Raw genomic sequence first — 20,396 nt, 5'->3', positions numbered from 1 at the left:
AGTATTCGGGCAAGTTGTGTAAGTGGAAAATGGCCCATTAACTATATTGGAGGCCTCATAGCAGCACTAATTTCAAATCGTGCTGGGTTTACAATTTACATATTAAAAAATGTTCACTTGATTTCGTTCAGGGACAAAGCTGACATCCTATACAAGCATTACTCCAAACAATCCTATTTATTGGTCCAATTATTTCAATTGAAAGATGCTGGTTTACTGCCTCTTAGTATACGTGAACAATTCTCAATGAAACTGTTAGAGAGCGGTTTAACTATAGTGGCAGAATAACCTCACGGGGTTTCGACTCGCTTTTAATTTTAAGTCCCAGGATTAAGGATCATTTATAGTATAACATAACAGTGTGGGCAAATATAGCTTCTCTTAATGCCCTTCTGATATTTTGGGGAACGAGTGCTTTTATGCAAAGCATTCACTTATGAATTGCATGGCTGCCTTTCCTCACTACAAAATTTCATTCACTTTTCCTCCCTTCTCCCACATCCTTAAGAGACAGGACAGCATGCAGTGTTTTGCTTCATTTTATTATTATTTTTAAAAATTTTTGAGATGTGTAAGGTTAGTTCTTTAGGATAGATGCCAAGGTAACTAGTTAATACTGTTTTAAAATCAGGCTCTTAATTAAAAATGCTTAATTTGTGCAAGAAAACGACATGTTAAAGTGAATTTGGAAAGATTAGATTGGAATTGCCTCAAATTCAATTAAGCCACACTGCATGGACGTGCTGGGAATATCAATACAAACACTGTAAATTTTGTACAAACTGATTTGTTGCATTATCTTGCTCATCTAACATACGGTACTTTTTGTGTCCATATTGCAGACGGCAACTCCAAACTAACATGGCAGTCAGACTGTGTGATGTGGCTTCTCTGCTTAGAAGTGGTTCGTGGGCAGCAGAGCCTTGGACCGGGGTCTGTGGGAATTTTCTTAAATTCTGTAGGCTACCTTTTTTAGCATGTTGCAGGAGTGCTGAGGCCATACCAAACACTTGAACTTTTCATTTGGCATTCTAATTATTACATTTAACCTATTGCGGTATGGCCATCATTAGGACTTAAAGCACATTGCAATTTTATCCATAGTGGTATATGTAGCATCAGAACCATGCTTTTGTATGTGATTTTTTATAATCGAAATTAGGATTTAGTGCAGACTCAAAAGAGTGACAAGCTTTTTTTAAAAAAAAAAAAAAAGTTTTGGTATGGTCTGAATACTAAGTTACCGTAATTCTTTAAATTCTGTTTACTATGTATTTTTTTGGTTACTAAATTTTGAAGTTATTTACAATTCCTGATGCTCAAAAAAAAAACATTGTTGAAACTGTAAATCTGGCTGAAAATTATTTGCCCAGTAACTGTTGAAAGAGTTTGCATTCTGTGAACAGTTGTGTTGAGCCTATCAATGGAATATGCATTATTTGTAAAATATAGCACATTAGTATCATTTTATTCTGAGCAGATGGTCCTATAGCTGAGAGATGCTGTAATTTTCAGCGCACACAGCCTACTGCAGCTGTTCACTTGAATGTTGGCTTAGGAGCTCATTCTTGCCACCTGAACATGGAAATAAATGTGCAATTAAGTGAGGAGTGTTTGTTGTCCTTGCTAAATCCTGCTAATTTCAGTCAATGAACACTTTATATTTCAAATGCTATCCCAATGAGCTTTAGTCCGAATCTCATATTTGGGGCGCTTATATAGTTTCTAAATATATCCTGACTTTTGAATAGCAATTTGTTTTAATTGGTTTTGGCCACTTTCATCTTGCAACTCATTGTTTTCATAACTTCTGGGCAAAGGTTAATCCCTCAAGTTTTTGCTGCGAGAAGTGACCCACAGCTAATACTCCACAAACCGAAACAGTTATGCTTTATTAGGTAATCTGAAACCTCCTTTTTCAGTTTCAGATAAATTTGTTAATTATAATAAAGTACATATTTTGAGTTGTTTCAGATATTTTTCATACAGATTTCCAAAGATTTCTTTATTTTCCTTTACTCCTTTAAGTATTCCCTGAGAAAACTTACTGGAGAGAGAGAGTTTGCAGCTTGTAGAATAAATACGTGTTTCTTTGAAAAGGAGGTGAAGTCATGGAGGGGTTCTCGGTTGTTTGATACTCATGGATAGCCTGGATTGTGTCTTCTATTGTTTATCATGATGACACGGATTCTGTCCACTCTGACCAGTCTCAGTCTGTCCTGTGCTGCCTTCTTTATAAACATCTCTTGGCAGTAGAGAGTTCTTCCTATAGGCATAGCCACTGTTGGGCCCTTGTATTTTTCTTAGGCAATATGCTTTTTAAAAGATTCTTTTTTCTCCTTTCTTGTAACGCTCTTTCCCTCTACTTTGCTTTTTTTGTTTTGCCTCAAATTCTTTGCCTTATATATTAAAACTTCCCTGAAACTAACGTCCCATCACTTTAGAATTATCAGTTTGAGAAGGAGTTCTTTGTGGAGATGAGAGATGTATTGGATAAATATGGATAATCCTTTCAGTGATGCTTTCCCCCCAGTCTTGGCTGTCCAAAGTAGATTGTTGTTGGATGATGATTTTAGAAAATTTGGGGTTGTGATTTGTGACTCTTTTGCTCAAAGGGCATAGGATTGATTTTTTAGGACACCAGATCCAAATTTGCTTAATAAGTGATTTTTAGAGTACCCTGAACAGTTTGAGGCCATTTTCCCTGACTGCTGTTTATCCTGTATTTGAAGTGTGTAGGTTCCTTACTTACTGGCATTTTCAACAGGCTCATATGCTCAAATCAAAATTTCTTGGGCTGGTCTGTTTGCAGAAGTTGATATATTTATGTTGTTGTTTTGGTGGATTGGATAGGGTTTTGTTTTTTCCTTTAAAGTCAGAGTCAAAGCAAAATATCATATTGAATTATTTGGGGATTTTATTTTGATGCTATAGACAGTTGCCTTGTTGGTGATCTTTAGTTGCCAAGGTTGACAAGAATGACTTTTAGATTCTACAAGGTGTACACTAAGTGTACGTTAGCTTCTTTCCCAAGTTATCCTATAAATTCCTTTCATGCCCTAAGATATAACAGCTGAGACGATTCTTATTTCTTACCAACATTAGAGGTATAAGATATTGTTAATCAAAAACATTTTCCATATGTAACCAAAACAGTACATGTTGACAAATTTATATTTTTTTTAAAGTACTCTTGCTCCTTGATTTTAAGTTAATGGATGTCTGTCAGTTTTAGAATATTGAAACTCTTAGGCTAACTGAAAATCTCTTCAAAGTGAGGTAGACCATTTTTTGGTTTGTTTTTGGTAGCATGTTAATCACTTTTATTTTCTTGTATGATTTTTAGTCAGGGTTCAATTCTGTGCCCTTTGGTACTAAATTTCCTCAAGTCAGTGGACACTGCAGGTGAGTAAGGGTATGTGAATAGACCCAGAATGCGGTTCTAGAGAATGTTTAAGATTTAAATTGTGCTTATGTGCATGTATGGACTATGTATGTGAAAGTATAATTGTGTTCTTAAATTGAATAGCTTAATATGCTGTAAAAATTAGCGTAGGTGTTGCACTTTTTGTTGGAGCTTTGTTGTAATTTCAGCAGAACGACTTGTGTTTAGTGACAAGTGTTTAAATTCTTGGATGGCATCTCAAATAGTTTGTGCAATATGAATTCTGACATTTCTTATTTTCTCTGTTTTCAGCAGGTAATTGCTGCCATGGAAACACAACTGTCTAATGGACCAACTTGCAATAACACGGCCAATGGTCCAACCACCATCAACAATAACTGCTCGTCACCAGTTGACTCTGGGAACACAGAGGACAGCAAGACCAACTTAATAGTCAACTACCTTCCTCAGAACATGACACAGGAGGAGCTCAAGAGTCTTTTTGGGAGCATCGGTGAGATAGAGTCCTGTAAGCTTGTAAGAGACAAAATAACAGGTATGCAGTTTTATGTAGGTTACTCACATTTAAAGGATTGTGAGAAAATAATAAGTTTACTACTTGTAAACCATTCATTGCTGCAGTTTGTACATCTAGGTATTCTGTTACACTGCATCAGCAGTATGAAACTTAGTTTTAAGAGTTTTATTTCCCTTTTAATGCATAAAATATTTTTATTGGCAGTATATATTATAACTAGACTTTTGTATACTCAGAATGTGCAATAATGTCTTTGAAAAATGTTTTAGAAGTGTACGTGTGTCTTGGCAGCAAGTGTCATGTTAACCTTTAGTTTTTGGTTCTCTGAGCTTACATGATTTAGCATTTCAGCAATGAGATGTAAGGAGAATATTGTGTTTGGGAGAGGAAAAAGACCTCTTAAATGTCCTTTCCCTGAAGTCTGTATGGGCCTTCTGCTTGTAATGTATATGACAGAGTAAATGGTAATATTCATGTTGTCAGTGTGTAAATATTTGCGCTGATAGAGTTTGAGTGTAGCGAGATCTTATGTTCTGTTCCCTGTCAAGGAGAGGAAAAAGTGGTGTATGAGTGCTCCTCTTATAAAGATAAGAATGAAAGGGATGGGTAATTAGGCCTTTAATGATGGTACATTTTGAATATTAGGTAGTGGAAAATCTCCTTAGTATTTTGTAAGATTTGACCTAATTTTTAGAATAAGCCAAAACTTAATTAAGGAGCATGTTCTTGGCATACAAAGGTTACTGCTCCCTGCAGGCATTGTTTTCAGACACTGAAAATGTATGGAGTTAAGTGTAGACAGACTCCTTAGCATTTTCATGTTATTGTTAAATGTGAGTGATTGTGTATATCAAATTGCTTTTACATGGCTTATAACCAAACATATAAAACTACTTGAAATGAGTAAAAAATACAGTTTGTACATCTAGGTATTCTGTTAGGTATTGCTAGGTATTGTGTATTCGGCAGTGTGACGAGTTGGACCAGGAGTCTGAACTTTACTTAGTCATATGACCTTGGACAAGTCGGCTCTTGGCTTCAGGTTTCCCTTGGGTAAAGCGAAGTAGAGGACAGAGGCAGGGTCACACTAGGTGATTTCTGGGGTCCTTTTGACTTTTTCTGAGATGGTACCGTTAGCTCTTCTTGTATCAAGCCAGCAGGCCTTGCTCCCTCCAGGATGAGTGAGTGAGTTCTTGCCGTGCGTGCCTGGGCCTGGCCTCACAGTCACGTTTTCTTGAGCTACAGATTGAGGTTCACAGAGAAAACGTACTCATTGAAACCAAGTAAAAACTAAGTAAAACCTGGTTGTCATCAATCCATACTGAATAACTGTATCATAACTACTAATGTTACTTAGATGTTGACCATGATATCATCCGGGAGAGTTGTCTTTTGTTTATGAGTACTGATAACCAAATGGATGAGATTTCTCCAAAATCAATGTGAGCAGCATACACGAAATTTATAAAGAAACAGTTTTTAAACAGTTGGAACAGGTAGAGAACAAAAGGCTTTTATTATATATGTCCTGATACTGAACTTTATTTTTTTAGCAAAACTCTATCCTTTATATGTGAATTCTGCAACCTCTTTGGCATAAATGACTGATAATGGTATGCAGGCTGTGACATAGCTGATGTGATTTCTGGTTTGATTGCTTAGTAGCTGTCCCTACCGTTAAAAAAAAAAAATGCTTGAAGAAGGCGTATTTACACTCACGTTTTTTGTAGGATACTGGGAGTAGATGAAAACATTAAATAAATCATACAGCCTTTGTATCAGGCATTTTCCACAGGAAACATCTCAGATTTTCATCTCTCATTTCTGGTCAGTCTTGAATTATCTTACTCTCTTGTGAACCTTTTACTAGAGCTGTTAGGTGGTGCAGTAGGGTAAGTTTGAGTTCTGTATCTTCACACCCTTTGCCTCCCCAACTGTAGTGTGGTGGACAGTGGAAATAGACCCACAGTGCATGAGTAATCTGAAATACATGGTGAGATACTGGCAAACTGCATGAATGTTTGTGGTGTGTTTCTTTCAGCCCCCTCCCTCCTGCCGCCCCTCCATTGGTTTTGCAGTGAGAGGGGGCTAACGGAGTTCTCCACCGTGGTAAAATTTCTGTTTAAAACCTCTGGTAAGGAAGTGGAGTACCCAAGAAAATCCACAGTGGGCATGAGGATTGAAAGATGTTTTCTAAACTTCATTCCATGAGATATAGTCACAAATATTCCTCAATATAAGTGTTCCATTGACAGACAAGTTTGAGAAATGCTGCCCTCCGCAGTTTCCTAAGATCCACACTGCAGATCATCAGCATATTAAAAACTGTTAAAATTCTGCAGTAGAGAAACCGGTTTGACTTAGAGTTCCCTGGCCTTGTTTGACCACAGAACTCATTTTGGGGGATATGTCCCTGACACTAGATTTCCACTGAGTAGGTTGCTACAGAAGACTTTGAAGTCATTTGTTAGCTGGTTACCAGACAATCTGAAAACTCTTCCATAACCTGTTCATGTCAAAAAATATGAGCATGTTTCATAAAATGAAGATCCATGATAAACTATAAAAAGTTGGACAGGTACATCTGAATACAAAGGACCTCTTCTTCTAGTAACCCTGCTTTGATGTGACCCACCGACATCTTATTCTCAGTATGGGTTAAAAGTGTTTTTCTAAGAGTTCAACCCTTAGAAGGGTCTGACTCATTTAACATCGAGCATAAATTACCTTAGATTTGTTTTTTTATTCTGAATTTCTTAGGAAATATTTATATTGAACAAAATAGTCTAGTAAATGGTAGATTTCTAAAACTGGGTTTTGAATGGTTGCACTTTGCAATGTGGGCATATCTTCCTAAGAAGCTACTATTAACATGGGTCTAGAAAGGTTTTGAAAGAATTTGTGAAGATTTGGGCCCTGCCCTGTGAGTGAGGAGCATTAGCCAGCTTATACAGCTTATCAGTGCCCATTTTTAGGGTCAAGTCAGATTTCCTTGGTCCCTCTCTGATTATCCAACTTATCCTACTTTCTGGGGAGCTATTGGGCCAGCTCTTTGTGTTCTAATTTTGTAGAAGGTGAGCATTAATTGTCTGGGTTGTAAGAAAACTCTGGGGTCACTCTTTGGGAAGAAAATTTAAATCCCTCCTTTTCGCTTTTCTTAAATCTTTCCTTACTTAAATAATGCTGAATTAGGAAACTGTATTTCAGCTACAGAATATCCGGTGAGGAAAGTGTGCACCTCTTTCCTAAGTCCTAAAAGAGAGTGTATGATTTTTAGATTGTGTTGGTGTTAGCAAATTAATGTCACCTTTTTGATAGAATGAAGGTTAGGAAGATACATTAAGAAACATCTTCAGTAGCAAACACAATAATCTTCTCCCTAGCCTAAATTCTATTTATTATGTTGTTTTTTAGGCACTCTCTTTGGGCTCATGCCCAGCTTTATGCTTCATCCTGTGTCCTATCTATAGGCATTCATCATGAGAAGTTACTGCTGCTTGTACGGCCTAGCTGATGTCGGTCCATCCCTTTGAGTTGTTAAATGCACATCAGAGTCCTTGACACCTGCTGATGCTGCATTCTAGAGGAGTGGAATGGATTTTATGATGCAAGGAATGAATAATAGAGCGTTAGACTCAGAAAAGCCCTTGAGGTGACCTTAGCCAACTCCTTCACTTAACAGGTGATGAGAGCCCAGGTTTGTTGAAATGACTAGTTGAAGGCCCACATGGCTGTTAAGTGGTAGAGTGGTGAACAGAATTCTGGTTTTCTAATTCTTTCTTGGAACGTTTCCTCCTTGCTCTTGTTAGAGGCCAGAACTCTTTAAAATTAAGCACAGGACCAACTGATGAATTTATAGTGAGACATGTAACTTGTTTAGGATCACTGAGGGGCATCTTCTGGTGAGTGTGTCTTCTTCAGAAGGAGAATGGGAGACTTTGAGAGTCAAGGACTGAGGGATACATGACATGAATGAGAACATCCATGCTTCTCTAGAAACTTTATAATCTGTGACTGTGAATTCAGATATTCTAGCCCAGTGATTCCTAACTCTAGCTGTATGTCTTCTCCTGAGGGAGTTTTAAAATTACAGATTCTGGGGGCTTTTGGAATCTGTTGTCGGAAAGCTCCCCAGGAGATTTTGCTGGGCAAGCAAGCAGTTTTGGGAATCAGTCTTTTGAAGTATAGTCAGTAGAGTTTTTGAATTGAGATCACTTGAGTTGACTGCCAGAAATGCAGGTTCCTGGGCCCTGCCCAGACTTACTGAATCAGAATCTCCATAGGTAGGGCCTAGAATGTTCCAGTTACCTGGGAGTTATCCACTTCTTTTCCTGAACATTTTGCAGGGAGATAGAACCAGAGATTTCCAGGTTAATCTGAATTCTGGCTGGAGATGGGTGGGAGAGGCGTTATAACGGCAGTGCCTAATTCTGTGGCAAACTGTTTCAGGTGCTGCTTCCTCCCCAGCATTGGTCCCTGATGGGTTAATTCCTCGGGTGCTGGACGAGAGATGTGGAGTTTAAAAGTCACTGGGCTTCGTCTTTACTGAATGCTTGTCTGTCCCTAAAAGAGTGTGTGTGTGTGTAAGTGTGTAACTAGTTTTTGAAACTCCAGGATTGAGAGAATTAGAGTTAGTTGAAGACCTCAGGTAATGAGTGGTTCTCTTTTTGTCTTGATGCGATGTCTTTTTAATCTGAGAACTGTTTGAGGTGGGTCCTATGCTGACCCCATCAGCTGCCAACTAGAAGCTTTCGGGCAAAACGGAGAAACAGAGACCAAAACAAACAAACACATACAAACTACAGGGGGCTGGAGGAGCGACCTTGCTGATGCTGAATACCTGTGAACAGGCAGTGTCTTGGATGGTACACAGACCTCTTTTTTTTTTTCCTTAGGACCTGTGCAGTAAAATCATTTTTTATATGAGAGTTAGCTAGGTTTAAGTTAAGTCTCTGTTGCTTCCCGAGAACTTTAAAGTTGGTTTTGATCCTGGTTTATCAGAATAATGTGATTTTCAAACTTCATTTAATGGCATTAGAGGCATCCTCGCCTCTTTTTAAAAACAAATACAATCTTAGCTCTCAGGATTGAAACAGATGAGTGGTGTTTTATTAGTCTAATGTATGCCTTCAAATTTAATAGCATTTATTTACTGTTATGCCGTCAGTCAGTCAGTCACAGTGAGCAAGAGGCTATTTTGATGAACACTAATTTTAAAAAGGTGGTTGTGGGGTTGACCTGGTGGCACAGCGGTTAAGTTCGCATGTTCCGCTTCAGTGGCCCAGGGTTTGCTGGTTCGGATACGGGGTGCAGACCTACGCACTGCTTATCAAGCCATGCTGTGGCAGGTCTCCCACAGATAAAGTAGAGGAAGATGGGCACGGATGTGAGCTCAGGCCCAGTCTTGCTCAGTAAAAAGAGGAGGTTTGGTGGCAGCTGTTAGCTCAGGGCTAATCTTCCTCAAGAAAAAAAAAGTGGTTGTGTGTGTCAGTTACATTTTTAAGGTCAGCTCTTAGGTGTCCATAGTATCAAGAGATCAAAAATTCTGATTCTTGCAGACAAGTGATTGAAAAGAGCAGACTGATTGGGTGGTAATGGCTTTGCAGACTCTGGGTGCTGTTTAATTAGAAATTGGGCAGAAGGGCTGGATGTGCGCCCAGATCTTCAAGAAACAAGATAACTTGGCTGCACGGGATAAATGCTTTGGTGGTCCCTACTGTATTAACTATGGAATATAATGCATTTGAGTATGGCTATCTTTAGATTTTAGTGGCTAAATTTATATAAAATGAAATTAGTATAAAATGAAATGAACTTCATTTGTTGGTGGTACTGAAGAAACTTTATTTGCATGTATTTATCAATATATTTGTAAACCTAATTATTTTTCCATTGTACTTTTGTCTTTTCCAAAGGTCATGGCTAATGAGTCATTTCAAACATTTGATGGTATTACTATAGAAGCTTTTAAAAAAGTTTTGGGGGAAAACTTTAAAGTTTATTTTTCTAGGTTCATGTTTTCCCCTCAAACCTTGAACTTGGGTGTGTTAATAGAACAATTTTCACAGTGTCAGTGCTGATTAATTTAGACAAAGGATTTCAGGATGATGAAATCAGAAAATTATAAAATTTAAGAACTCAAATATAGTTATTTACCATTGTTAGGGAGAAAAAACTTTTCCTCTGCCCTCTTAGTTTAATTTGCAGATCCTTAGTCACTGAACCTAACAAAAGACAGAGTATACGATATTATATGTCAGTTATATCTCAGTAAAACTGAGGGAAAAAGAGATTAACAGGAGAAGAGGCACACAATTTTTATTAATATTTGACGTGCACTTGAGTTCACAGGAAAGAAGTGAAACTCGAAGTCGTTACCTTTGGGGGCTTATATACCATTTTAACAAAAGAAAGGGGGTTTGAGTTCCAAGAGACTATAAAACATGGAAAGTGACCAGGAAATATATGGGGGAAACTCATGGAAGATAAGAGCTATTTTAGCAAGGCTCGTTTACACAGACTCATCTTGTGCTAGCCAGCTCTCCATCAACAGTGGTGGGGAGGATTTGCTCTCTTCTTCCTGATACAGGAAAGGGGGACACCTTCACAAGGGAAATGTATGACTTGCTTTTAGGTAGAAAAGGGGAGGGCAGAGAACTCTTCCTGCATGTGTTGATTCTTAATTACCTTCAGCTCAAAATATTCCTGATGCCAAAGTGGCATATTTGGAATGGCATATTCTGGACCCCTTCACCATAAAATAAATTAAACTTAAACGAAACAGTTTCTTCTTTGGATATCCTATAGTAATGAAACCTTAAATTGCTAGTTCTTGGGAAGAAAAAACATGTATTATGAGGATATAGAAAAGTATGAAACAGGCATTCCTGATTAATTTGTTAATCATCTGGATTTTTGTTTCTCTGATTTCTTGATGTTGATATTTGTATTACTTTATTTTTTATTTTTAATTTTTTTGCTGTGGAAGATTGGCCCTGGACTAACATCTGTGGCAGTCTTCCTCTATTTTGTATGTGAGTTGCCACCTCTGCATGGCTTGATGAGCAGAGTGTAGGTCTGCGCCTGGCATCTGAACCTGCAAACCTTGGGCTGGTGAAGCAGAGCGCGTGAACTTAACCACTTTGCCACTGGGCTGGCCCATGTATTACTTTGTATTTTATTCCATTAGAAGAAAATGAAGAAAAGTATTGCAACTCGTAAGAGCTGGTTACACAGTTTTCCAACTGCTTTTTAAGAACGTTTACTGGGAAAATGAGATTGAACCTGTTGGGTCTATGAGGTTTAGAAGTTTGCATTCTGTGCTTTCTTGGCCTTGTTGTCACTGGGGCTTCTAGAATGACCATATTGTCTTGCCGGTAGATTAGGGACAGTATTTAACAGCTTTGACTTTATTCCTTATTAGTTTGGTATAAAACACAAACTTCGTTAATGTGTTCAAATTCATAGAAAATAAAATACAGTTGAAGCTCTCCCATAAGGATTTACCCCGATTATAATTTGGCAGGTTATGAGGGCTTGGGTGCTATTATTTGCTATTCCAGACTTTTTGACTGTTTCACACTATTTTTTTCAGGTTTTTGTGTACTTTTGCATCAGGAGATTGGTGGTATAGAATAGAAACCATGGGGCTGGCTGTGTGGCTGAGTGGTTAAGTTTGTGTGCTCTGCTTCGGTGGCCCAGGGTTTTGCTGGTTTGGATCCTGGGCGCGAACATGGCACCACTCGTCAGGCCACATTGAGGCGGCGTCCCACATGCCACAACTAGAAGGACCCACGACTAAAATATACAACTGTGTACTGGGGGGATTTGGGGAGAAGAAGCAGAGTTAAAAAAAGATTGGCAACAGTTGTTAGCTCAGGTGTCAATCTTTAAAAAAAACAAAAGAAGTCATTTTCAATTTATTGTTTAGTGGCTGTCTTAGTAATAATTGGAAAAATGTAGATTGAATAGATAGTGAACTAAATGGGAGAAGATGAGGAGCAATTAAATTGATACAAGATTACTTCTTTTAGTAATCTGTAAAATGTTAAAATCCTGTTGCTCCTCACGTATGAAATTGACTTACCTCCCCCACTCCCAATTTCATGGTGTTACGCAAAATTAACCTGTTTCTCTTCTGACGGTTTTCATTCTATTACCTTATGTATTACTTTAGCACCAGCCTTTGTTTTTTTTTTTAACTTTCTGTCTAAATTCTGAATAGAGCAAAGCATTTTTATTTTGTACCTGTTGGAACATTTCCTTTCAAACATTTCCTGACAGAGTAGTTGATCATTGAAGCTAAAGCTGTGCTCCAGAACTCGTCAGCTTCTTTGAGGCTTGTTCTGAGCTAATTGACTTTCCGTGAAGTCTGCTGCTCCTGGATTCTGAGAGCTGTGGAAACCCAGAGAGCGTGCCTTTCCAACTAAAAAGGTCAACTTTAAAAAATATTTTCTGGCATTTTACTTTGTCAGGCCTTTGCAGTGGCTCATTTTAGCATGTTTTACTCTTTAACGTATTTGGTTTTGCTTGTTAAAGTTTTAAAGTGTCAATATTATGACACCATTGGATGTCCCTTTTATTGGTGATGATATCTGTCATCAGATATTTTTTCTGAGGGGCTTTATTCTGTAAAGCAGCTTTGGCAGCTCTTTGAAGTACTGCAAAGAAACAGATCCTCAGTCAAAACTATCTTTTGGGATCTAACTGCTCAGTAATCTCTGACATCACACATCATGTTTAGCTAATTGAGAGATGATCATTCTACATGGTTCTAAATTGGAACAGAGATTCTCAGTCTGCCTCCTTCAAGGAAAAAAATGCAAGATGGCAGGATTTAAACTGTGTTTATAAGTGATCTCATACATGTTTCCATGTGAAAGGAATTGAATGCAGTGGTAATAGGATTTCCCAACCCTTGTGTACACTAGGGATGTTATTTGCGTAGCTTGGAATCAACTTCTTGGGATTCACATTGAAACAAAACTCTAGCTACCTTCTGCTCCCCTGCTAGGGAGATGATCCTAATGAGTATTAGTTTTAGAGGTTTTTGCCTAGAAAGAACATGTTACACTGGAGTTCGCATCCCAACCTAGCCACTTACTTGTGTTGTAACCTTACACAGGCTGATTCTTTAAGTTCAGTTTCTTCTTTCAAGTGCCTAGCATGCAGGGTACTCTCTCCTTCCTGTCCCCTTCCTGCCAGTTAATACTCATTCAGTTACATGAAGGTTGCAGACTTACTTTCTTGGGTAAACTGATTCTTGAAAAAAATCTCCAAATGGTTGTCTTAGAATTCTTATAGTTTCTCATGATATAGGAAGAACGTGAAGCTGATTTTCTATCCTTTGCTTTTTTTAGGTGATTTGATCAACATAATTGATTTTTTAGGGATGGGACAAAGCAGGAAGAGGAAATGTACAAGGCAGGACTTGGGAGCCCCAAAAGATGATTAATGATATTACACCAACCTCTATGAACTAGACTACTGGAGTGTGGAGTTATTGCTCTTTGTGGTATTGTGTGAGTGTTATTCGGAATGAATTAGCTTGACTTAAAATATGAAGGTCTCCTCATCCAAGCTTTCCCAGTGGACTGTTATTGGCCTGAAAGGTCAGCAAGTTGTTAAATTGAGCCGTGATGTATTGGGTAGATAAAAACTGAAGCTTGTTTTCACTTTCATTGACATCTTCTTCTTTAAGATTAATACCCCTTTAATATAAATTGTAAATACCATTACTAAAAATTCTGATTTCATAAAATAAGATTTTCAAGTAGAGAAATAGAGATCTGTGTGTTTGAATATTCAGAAGCCCAGTATTCCTGTAGTGTTAGCACATCAGAGGATTTAGGAGAAAGTTGCTATCCCTTTGTTTTCTTTCTGTTGAAATATTCATTGCCAACATTTAAAGCATTGCTTTATTCACTCATCACAGACTTTACAGATTGCAGTTTCAGTGTGTGTAAGGGGGGGTGGCGATTCCGTGAGGGCATGGTTAACTTAGCAGATGCAATTTTACATCTTGTTTTCCTTTTTTTGTTAAATCCTTATGCATATTGTGAATTAGAGTTTATTTTTAGCTCTTAATGAGTTCTTTTCTCATCATTGTACTTTTGGTTGGAACTCTGTTTTGTACATAATGCTTTGATTTTGAAGGGGGAGCGTATATGCCTCACAAGTCCTGGAATCCACCGCCAGACCCACCCCTCCAGCTCAACTAAAATTTGCATTTTTGCATTTGAGGTGATAGATCTTGTTCCTTATTACCTTGCAGAGTAGAAGTGATGGTGCCCTTGACTCTTCACAGCTTGTTTTTTGACCTTGGGCTTTATCCTGAGAAAGTCAGATTCTCCTTCTAAAGTAAGATTTAAAGGAGGCGTAGCTGCGTAAACAGTTAAACCAGGATAATTTCCTTGTATTCGAGGTCACTGGAGCCTGAAGGAACAATTTTATTTCCTCACATTTTGATGCTTTAAATCTAGTCTAAAGGAGTCACTGGGTCATTAACAGAGTGTGGCCTTCAAGGAACTGCCTTCTGAATCCTCTTTCCTAACTCGGATCCTTGCTGGTCTCTGAGAGCTTTTTTCATACCGCTAAAATGAATTATCGTTTTCTCTTAGTCCATTTTCAAATGTCTCTAAATAGGCTGGTTATGGTGTGTCAAATCAATTGACATCTCTCCTCGTATAAGATAAAGGATCTCTCCTAAATGATTTCTGAAGTCTTATCGTGCTCTAACATTCTGTGACTTTTCTCTTAAGTTGGATCTTCTTAAACATAGGGCCAAGGGATTCTGCCATATATGCTGCAGAGAGCATGGTGCCTTCTCAAGCAGAGTGATTTGGGACTTAATATTTTGACCTCAAAATACTAAACGGCGTTTGTTTTTAGATCTTTATATTCTTAGTCTTTTGGGGCCCTTATTTCAGGGGTGAATCTCTTCATTCATGTTATACAGTCATGCATCACTTAACGATGGGGATACCTTCTGAGAAATGCGTCCTTGGGCGATTTTGTCATTGTGTGAACATCGTAGAGTGCACTTACACAAACCTAGATGGTATAGCCTGCTACACACCTAAGCTATATGGTACTAATCTTATGGGATCACCGTTGTATATGTGGTCTGTGGTTGACCAAAACGGCATTATGTGACGCATGACTGTAATAGGAATAAAATGCAGAATGGGCAATACTGATTTGTTACTGAGTTATATCAATACATTTCTTTTTGTAAGTGCTGGAAACCAGAAGCCTTTGCAAAACGGCATGATAACATTTGATGTCTTATACCCCCTATTTCCATATTCTGGAACATTAAAAACAGGACCTAATGTGTTATTTAAAAGCAGAATGTGGAATCTTCTGGGCTTAGCTTTCTTGCTCTTATTTAAGATATTAGTTCTCTGAGTGTTTATAGAAAACAGCATATGTGGATATAGCCATCAGTGTAAGGAGGGCATCTAATCTTCTTTCCTGGCTTCTAGAGCTGGCCAATGGACTTTGTAAGTGTCCCACCACTTTTTTCTAAGGGGAAGATTTGCAAATGGACCTACGTTAGTTTAGTGCATACAATTCTTAGGTAGTTTTGGATAGGTGGAAGCAGGCTCCAAAGAGGGAGGAGTGAGGCTTAGCTGCTTCTCAAGACCAAATCCTGCCACCTGCACAGATGGTTAGCAAGCACAGCCAAAGTGGTTGATACAACTGCTCTGTGAGCTTGATGAAGTCCCAGTTCTCTGTTCTTTTTTAGGTGCTTTGAACACACCTTATATGAAATGTTCACTTGAGGCTGACAGCATTTCAGAGGTGGGGACCTGTGCCCTCTGCATCCTGCAAAAATAAATCCTTCCAAACAAAGACTGGACCCAGGGCCATTTCGTATTTAGAGTTTCTCTCCATAAGGGTACAGATTATAAGTCACCTTGGAGTCTTGTGTCCTGTTTATACAAGGGTGGGTGGTATCTCTAAACTAATTTAGCTCATCTACATGTCTTGAATACCTTTAATTTTACCAATGAGACTCCATTTCTAATACTCATTATACTAATTAACAAATAACTAGCTTAAGGAGCAAAACCCCATTTTGACATTCACTATGCTGATTATCAGAGAATTGGTGGTTGATTTAGTTGTAGATAGTAGGTAGGCTTGTACTAGTCCGTTTTAGAGTTTGGCTCTTACTTGTATTATACTAGTTAACTATTCCTGGACTGCGCACTCATGATGGTGTGTTAGATGACCACACCGGGAATTAAAGCTTAAACTACTGGTGCACACAGAACATCACACTGATTCATACCAAAAAAAAAAAAAATTTTTATTGTGGTAAAATATACATAACGTAAAATTTAGTGTTTTAACCATTTTAAGTGTACAGCTCAGTGGCATTAACTACATTTATAGTGTTGTGCAACTATCACCACTATCCATTTCTAGAATCGTCTCATTATCCCAGACAGAAACTCTCTACCCATTAAACAGAAACTCCCCACCCCATCTTCCCCAGCTCCTGGTGACCACCATTCTACTTTCTGTCTCTACGAATTTGCCTATTTTAGGTACCTCCTATAAGTAAAAAGTGAAATCATACAATATTTGTCATACCAAAGTATTTTAAAAGTAAATTATGGCAATTGTTCAGGAGATACTGGGTTTCTTTCTTGGACTGTAGACTCTTCTGTGTATTTTATTTCCCTTCGTTTCGACATGGCTTTAGGAATCAACCCCTCCCCTTTAAACTTAGTTCTTGCCGTTTTCCCCATAAAGGGAAAATCCAATTAAAATAGTGAATTAGTGCAGCATTTCATGAGATCGCTGACTACTTGCAGGGACTCCATCTTGCCCCGTTACAGTTCTTTCTGCCTGGTTCAGGCTTGTTTTATTCTTTTGCAAGTTACTGCCAATCTCCATCACTCAGCATGATGGCAGGCCACCTGGAGGACGAGGCAGTAGCATGCAGATGGAGTTTGAAAGGACAACCCAAGCCATTTTGCCTCCCAGCAGTCTTCTCTGCCTTTACACTTTTCTACTTCCTCTTTTCTCAGAGAGTCACAGCATCCAGGGAAGGATGTCCTTGTGGGGTCCTGAGCAATATCCCCAGACATCTTTCTCTTCACCTTGCTTCATCTTCTCTTCCACTGAGAACCTGATGGAAATCTTGGCAGAAAGCCATTCCTCAATAGGATTAGCCAAAGAGGGAAAAGTAGAAATTCTCTTCAATAGTTTTAGCTTTTCCTTCCATTTTACCCGCTTCCCGAATACTCTTCCACCCCCCCCCCCCAAAAAAATAACCCACCAAAAGAGCAATTAACTAACCACCCAAACAAACAAAAACCCTGCAGGACAGATCCATTCCTTTTTTAGACCACAGGATCAGTTTTTGTAGTAAAGGAAGACTTAAGCATCTCCTGGAAGCAACTTGGGAGACAGATGCTGGTACAGGTTGAACTTGAGGCAGGTGGACTGTGGCCTCTTTCTGCCTTTGCGTTACTTCGGATTCTGTGTTACTGAGTGGAGCAATCTTCCTTTTAAATTTTAGGTCTCATATCTTGGCCTCCTGCCTTCTCTGTTGGCATCAGCCAAATGCCTGCTGGCTGTAGGAACATCATTCCACACTTAGTGACTGCATTTATTTTCAAATGTTGGCTATTGACAACTGAAGAGCGATTCCATGAGCTGGGACTTAGCAGAAAGCCTCCCCCAGGTCAAGTGAGTTTAAAATAATGAAAAAGATAATACTTCTTATGGGTTAAAGGTCTTAATTCATGCTCCATGTGGTCTTTTCTTCTCCTCACTGCTGACTTTGCACCTGTCTTTATGGGGAGCTTCCGAAGGCCCCTTATTGGGATAAGGAAGATCTCCCTCTGGAGCTGTAAGGTCTTGTCTGGTAGCAGTGGTGAAGGTGACTCAAGCTTAACCACTTGTTTGGCAGCCTTTGTCCAAGAATCCTGGGCATGCTGGAGAACGTCAGCCAGTATTGGGTGCTTGTTTCCAGAATGATGACTATCTGTTGAAGAGATCCTGAGTCATGAGATACTGATAATGTAACTTCTTACATTAAGAATGGTGACTCCTTATTGTTAAGGTGACATAGATGTGGAGGGAACTGGTCATACTTTGGAGGGAGGATGCAGAATATCCTAAACTGGTGACTTTGTTTTGTTTTTGAGCTAGGATTTAGAAGCAGTGCTTGATATATGCAAGGATGGTCTGGCCCACTAATGATTTGTTGGTTAATTCATTTGATGGTTAATCTTTGATGCAGTCTTTTATTTGAACAAAATAGGAGTGGTATTTCTTTTCAGTTTGGAGATTTGTAAGGCCCTTCATGGATCCAAGAGAAAATTCTCACCCTTTCATTTTGTTAAGACCGTTCCAAATTAGGGAATTTTCTTTCCTGGTGTATAGCTAGTAGGAGAGAAATTCCAGAAGCCAGTGGGGCAGGTGCTCTCTGTTCCTGCCTTAGTATAGGCAAGGGCCAAGATGGGACCCAAGTAAAGTCAATTACACATTTTCTCCCAGGACCCAGACGCTTAAGGAAGTGATGAAGGATGAGATGGGGATGCTGACGTATATCTCATCAGACCTTGTCTGCTCTGGCTCTGAGATGGTGGTGGTTCTTCCTATTTCTTGGCCCATTGGAGCCTGGTTCCAAGCCCCTGTTGATTCTGAAAACCTTTTGTGTCTCTTCCAATACATTCCCTTCTGCTAGTTAGCTAGAGTCAGTTTGTGTTACTTACAGTGTAGAACTCCATTGAAAGAATTTTTGTGTAATTCACATTTCTATCTCTTTATCTCAGAGTTTTCTTTTCAACATAGTTGCTGATATTACTTTAACCCATAAGAGAGTAACTTTTGTAATTGTTCAGAAGTCTCTGTTTTGGACTTGCCATCTTTCCATACAGGGCTGTCACAGAAGGTTCAGGTTCCAGGCATCATCTTCTGGATACCTTTGGAAATTGACACTGGCGTCACCAACATCTTGCTTAGAACAGAGTTTTTCCAGTAGGATGTTATTTTGAATCAAAATGGGAGATTGAGCCCTTTTCTGGTTCAGGATGTAGGTATTTTCAGTTAGTTGGATACCTTTCACACCTAGATCATTCTAACCTGAACTTTTAGTCCTTTGAAGAACCTTGTGTGCTCAGCTAGAGTCTCTAAAGCATCTAGGATGCTGTAATCCAGAGTCATCAGTTACTCAGCTCTGTTACTGCTTAATAGGGACAAAAGGTGTTGTGATTTTTATTTGTTTGTTTGGACCAGCTTTTACCTCTCCTGATGCAGTCTGAGGGCTGTTGTTTGTTTAAGGCCTATCTTCTACTTCTGACAAAACGGTTACCCCTTTTGTAGAGTACTCTTCAATGCCATTCGCCCTCCACGCTTGGCATCCTGACTATTTCTCCATTGTCTCTAGGGTCACAATTTCTCTTCCCTCAAACTGGTTATATTTGTCATGGCTGTAATGGATGAATTGCCCAAGCAGACTGCTTACTTGCCCCGAGACATTTAATTTTGAGGAAAACAAAAGCTGTTGGTAAAGGAGTTTGTCTTGTAGGGGAGGAGGACATTTCCTCTCCCCAAATGGGGGTTCGTCTGGCTGGAGAACGAATTAAATTCACATGAGACAGAATAGCAAGAGAAAATTAAACAAAGCTTTATGAGGAACCATGGCCCGGGGCCTTTCTTCCCGAAGGAAGAAAGGGCACCGAAGAAGTGGGGGGCACATAGTGGTTATATACCCCCAAACAGGGTGTTTCACCTGTGATTGAAATGTCCCTCCCACAATAGTCACAAGATTGCCCTGTCGGCACAGTGCTTGATGGACACAGCAGGTAGTGGTCTGCTATCTCGGTGGGCGTAGCAGGAGGCAGGTCTATGCCTGGAGCTGGGCGGTCACAGGTGAGCGCAGCAGCAATCGGTTCCTAGCCTAAGGAAAGATGCTTAATCCTTAAGGAATGCCAACATTAGGAGGGGGAGGGAAGTCAGTTACAGGAGGTTACCAGACTAGCACAATAAAATGCAGATTTTAAGTCCTTGCCTTTGGTATTGATTAAGAGTTTTTAGAGAGAAGGTCATCGCCTTTCTTCTTCCTGGTACAGAGAGGGAGGCACCTTTTCCAGATAGAGATTTGCCTTACAAATGTAAATGTGTCCTAATGAAGGGCAAGTTCCATTCCTCCTTCCCTGTCCCAGTTTATCAAAAGCAATCAGCCTCAAATAATCCTGATGCCAAAGAGACCTATCTTGGGGTGGCCATTTCCAGGTCCCCACAGTCTCTGTTTTCTGAGGTGTGTTGTATGTGTGTGTATTTTATAAATAAAGTCACTTGTCTCTTTCAAATAGCTGACTCATGTTTGATTCCCATTGTCAGTGTTAGGGAACACCAAAGTTCTGATAGAATTATGCAAAAATAGTAGAAGCAATGAAGATGTTGATACTCCCTCCCAAGAACCATCTTGTGACTTCTCCCCCATTT

The 20,396-nt window shown here is 39.1% G+C and overlaps 1 protein-coding gene across 1 annotated transcript in view; it reads left to right on the top strand.

Moving 5' to 3' along the window:
- The first annotated feature begins 861 nt into the window (after window positions 1-861).
- ELAVL2 (ELAV like RNA binding protein 2) overlaps window positions 862-20,396 on the top strand; it is a 71,234-nt gene continuing 51,699 nt past the window's right edge. The window contains exons 1-2 of the mRNA XM_046664876.1: window positions 862-933; window positions 3,698-3,941. Coding sequence (XP_046520832.1) covers window positions 862-933; window positions 3,698-3,941 — 316 coding nt within the window. The remainder of the gene's footprint in view (window positions 934-3,697; window positions 3,942-20,396) is intronic.

The sequence above is a fragment of the Equus quagga genome, chromosome 6, assembly GCF_021613505.1.
Source record: "Equus quagga isolate Etosha38 chromosome 6, UCLA_HA_Equagga_1.0, whole genome shotgun sequence".
Taxonomy (NCBI): domain Eukaryota; kingdom Metazoa; phylum Chordata; class Mammalia; order Perissodactyla; family Equidae; genus Equus; species Equus quagga.
This window is presented reverse-complemented; position numbering and strand designations above follow the sequence as displayed.